The sequence below is a fragment of the Fukomys damarensis genome, unplaced genomic scaffold (genome assembly GCF_012274545.1).
Source record: "Fukomys damarensis isolate Sample0158 unplaced genomic scaffold, DMR_v1.0_HiC HiC_scaffold_30, whole genome shotgun sequence".
NCBI classification, from domain to species: domain Eukaryota; kingdom Metazoa; phylum Chordata; class Mammalia; order Rodentia; family Bathyergidae; genus Fukomys; species Fukomys damarensis.
Window position 1 is genome coordinate 4,262,274 of NW_022900942.1, and position 1,389 is coordinate 4,263,662.

Here is a 1,389-nt window from a genome sequence, read left to right on the forward strand (position 1 = left end):
GTGGGGGGTGGGTGGGTTCTGATCTTGCACACTTGCAAAGCTGCAGTCAGGGTTCCTTTTGGGCTATGGTGTTAGAGGATCAGGGAGTGGGTGGGTGGGCACAGACCTGCATTGGGGACCTCCGCAGGCCCCATCATTCTCAGAGGGCCCCGTGGGGGCGGGGCTGCCATGCCTGGGACAGTCAGTCCCTTCCAACCCCAGAGGCATGTGGGAATTGAATGATCTGAGGAGGGTGGCAGGGGCTGGGATGAGAGGGCCTTTAAGGGACCCTGTCCGGTGGAACTATGGTGGCCTGTGGAGCGTCCCCTTGAGGGTGGTGGGGCGGGGTCCCTCCAAGCTGCCCCCTTCCCTACCCTACACCTCCCCCATCTTAGGAGGCCACCCCCTCCGCCCTCCCTCCTCTCTCCCCGAGTCTTCCACCCACACTAGCACTCTTCTTGCAGGCCATGGTTTGGAAACCGCAGCTCTGGATCCTTTCTGGTCCTTTCTCTGGGGAGGGGCTGTGAGGAGGGAAGAGGAGGTGTTAGAAGCTCAGTGCTGCCTGAGACCCCAGACAGACCCTTCCTCATCTCTCCCCCTTCCCCGAAATGACACCCTCTGACTAGATCAGGCTCTCAGACCTCCCACCACCCCCTTCACACACACAGACCCAGGTTTGGGCAGAGGGGGACTCTTGGCACAGGGGACAAGGGTGGAGGCTAGGTGTACTGGACAGAGTTTGGGCCAGCGCTGAGGCCATCAGGGACAGGGAGGCAGTGGGCCTCAGAGCGAGCCAGGACCCAAGACTGGCCTGGTTCCGACCCCTCTCTGTGCCTGACTCCCCTGCTCCTCCAGGAAGGGCTTGTGGTCCTGGCTACTTTGTGCCTGGGGGACCCAGGATCACGCTGTCCCTAGTGCTGGGGAGGGAGGCTAAATCCCCCACTGAGAGCCAGATGGGAAGTGGAAACTGAGGAGTGGCTCCTGTCTGGGCTGGTGCTAAGTCCCTCCTTGTCCCCCTGGAGCCCGGCCCAGGAGGAGCAGAGAATTCACCACAGCCCCTGCTCTGCCCCAGCCCTGACTATCTGGGTTCCGCTAGCAGGGAAGTGACAGGGAAACGCCAGCCCCCTGGCTGAGGGGTATCTGGTGGCACCTCGGGGGGGTGGGGCTTGGCCACACTGACCCACCAGATCAGTAAGGGACAGGTGAAGAGCAAGTGACACTGGGACACGAGGGGCAAGGGCGGGCAGGCCAGCTGCGGCCAACGAGATGCAGTTGAGGTTTTCCTCTTTTCAGGGAATTTGGGGGGTGGGGCGGGGCCCCCCACCTTTCTGACATCAGCGCTGCCTTGGTCCCTCCTCCCGAGCCCGGGATGGTCGCAGGTAAATCGGGTCGGGACCGGGGGGGGGGGGG

At 63.0% G+C, this 1,389-nt stretch overlaps 1 protein-coding gene across 4 annotated transcripts in view; it reads left to right on the forward strand.

The window, feature by feature from the left end:
• Adgrl1 (adhesion G protein-coupled receptor L1) overlaps nt 1–1,389 on the forward strand; it is a 26,160-nt gene that overhangs the window by 12,740 nt on the left and 12,031 nt on the right. Inside the window, exon 1 of one of the 4 annotated variants that reach the window (XM_010613433.3) lies at nt 1,273–1,358. The exons of the other annotated variants lie outside the window; for them this stretch is intronic. Within the exon in view, the coding sequence (XP_010611735.1) occupies nt 1,349–1,358 (10 nt within the window). The 5' untranslated portion in view covers nt 1,273–1,348. Of the gene's footprint in view, nt 1–1,272; nt 1,359–1,389 lie in introns of those variants that run through there. 4 annotated transcript variants of the gene reach the window in all.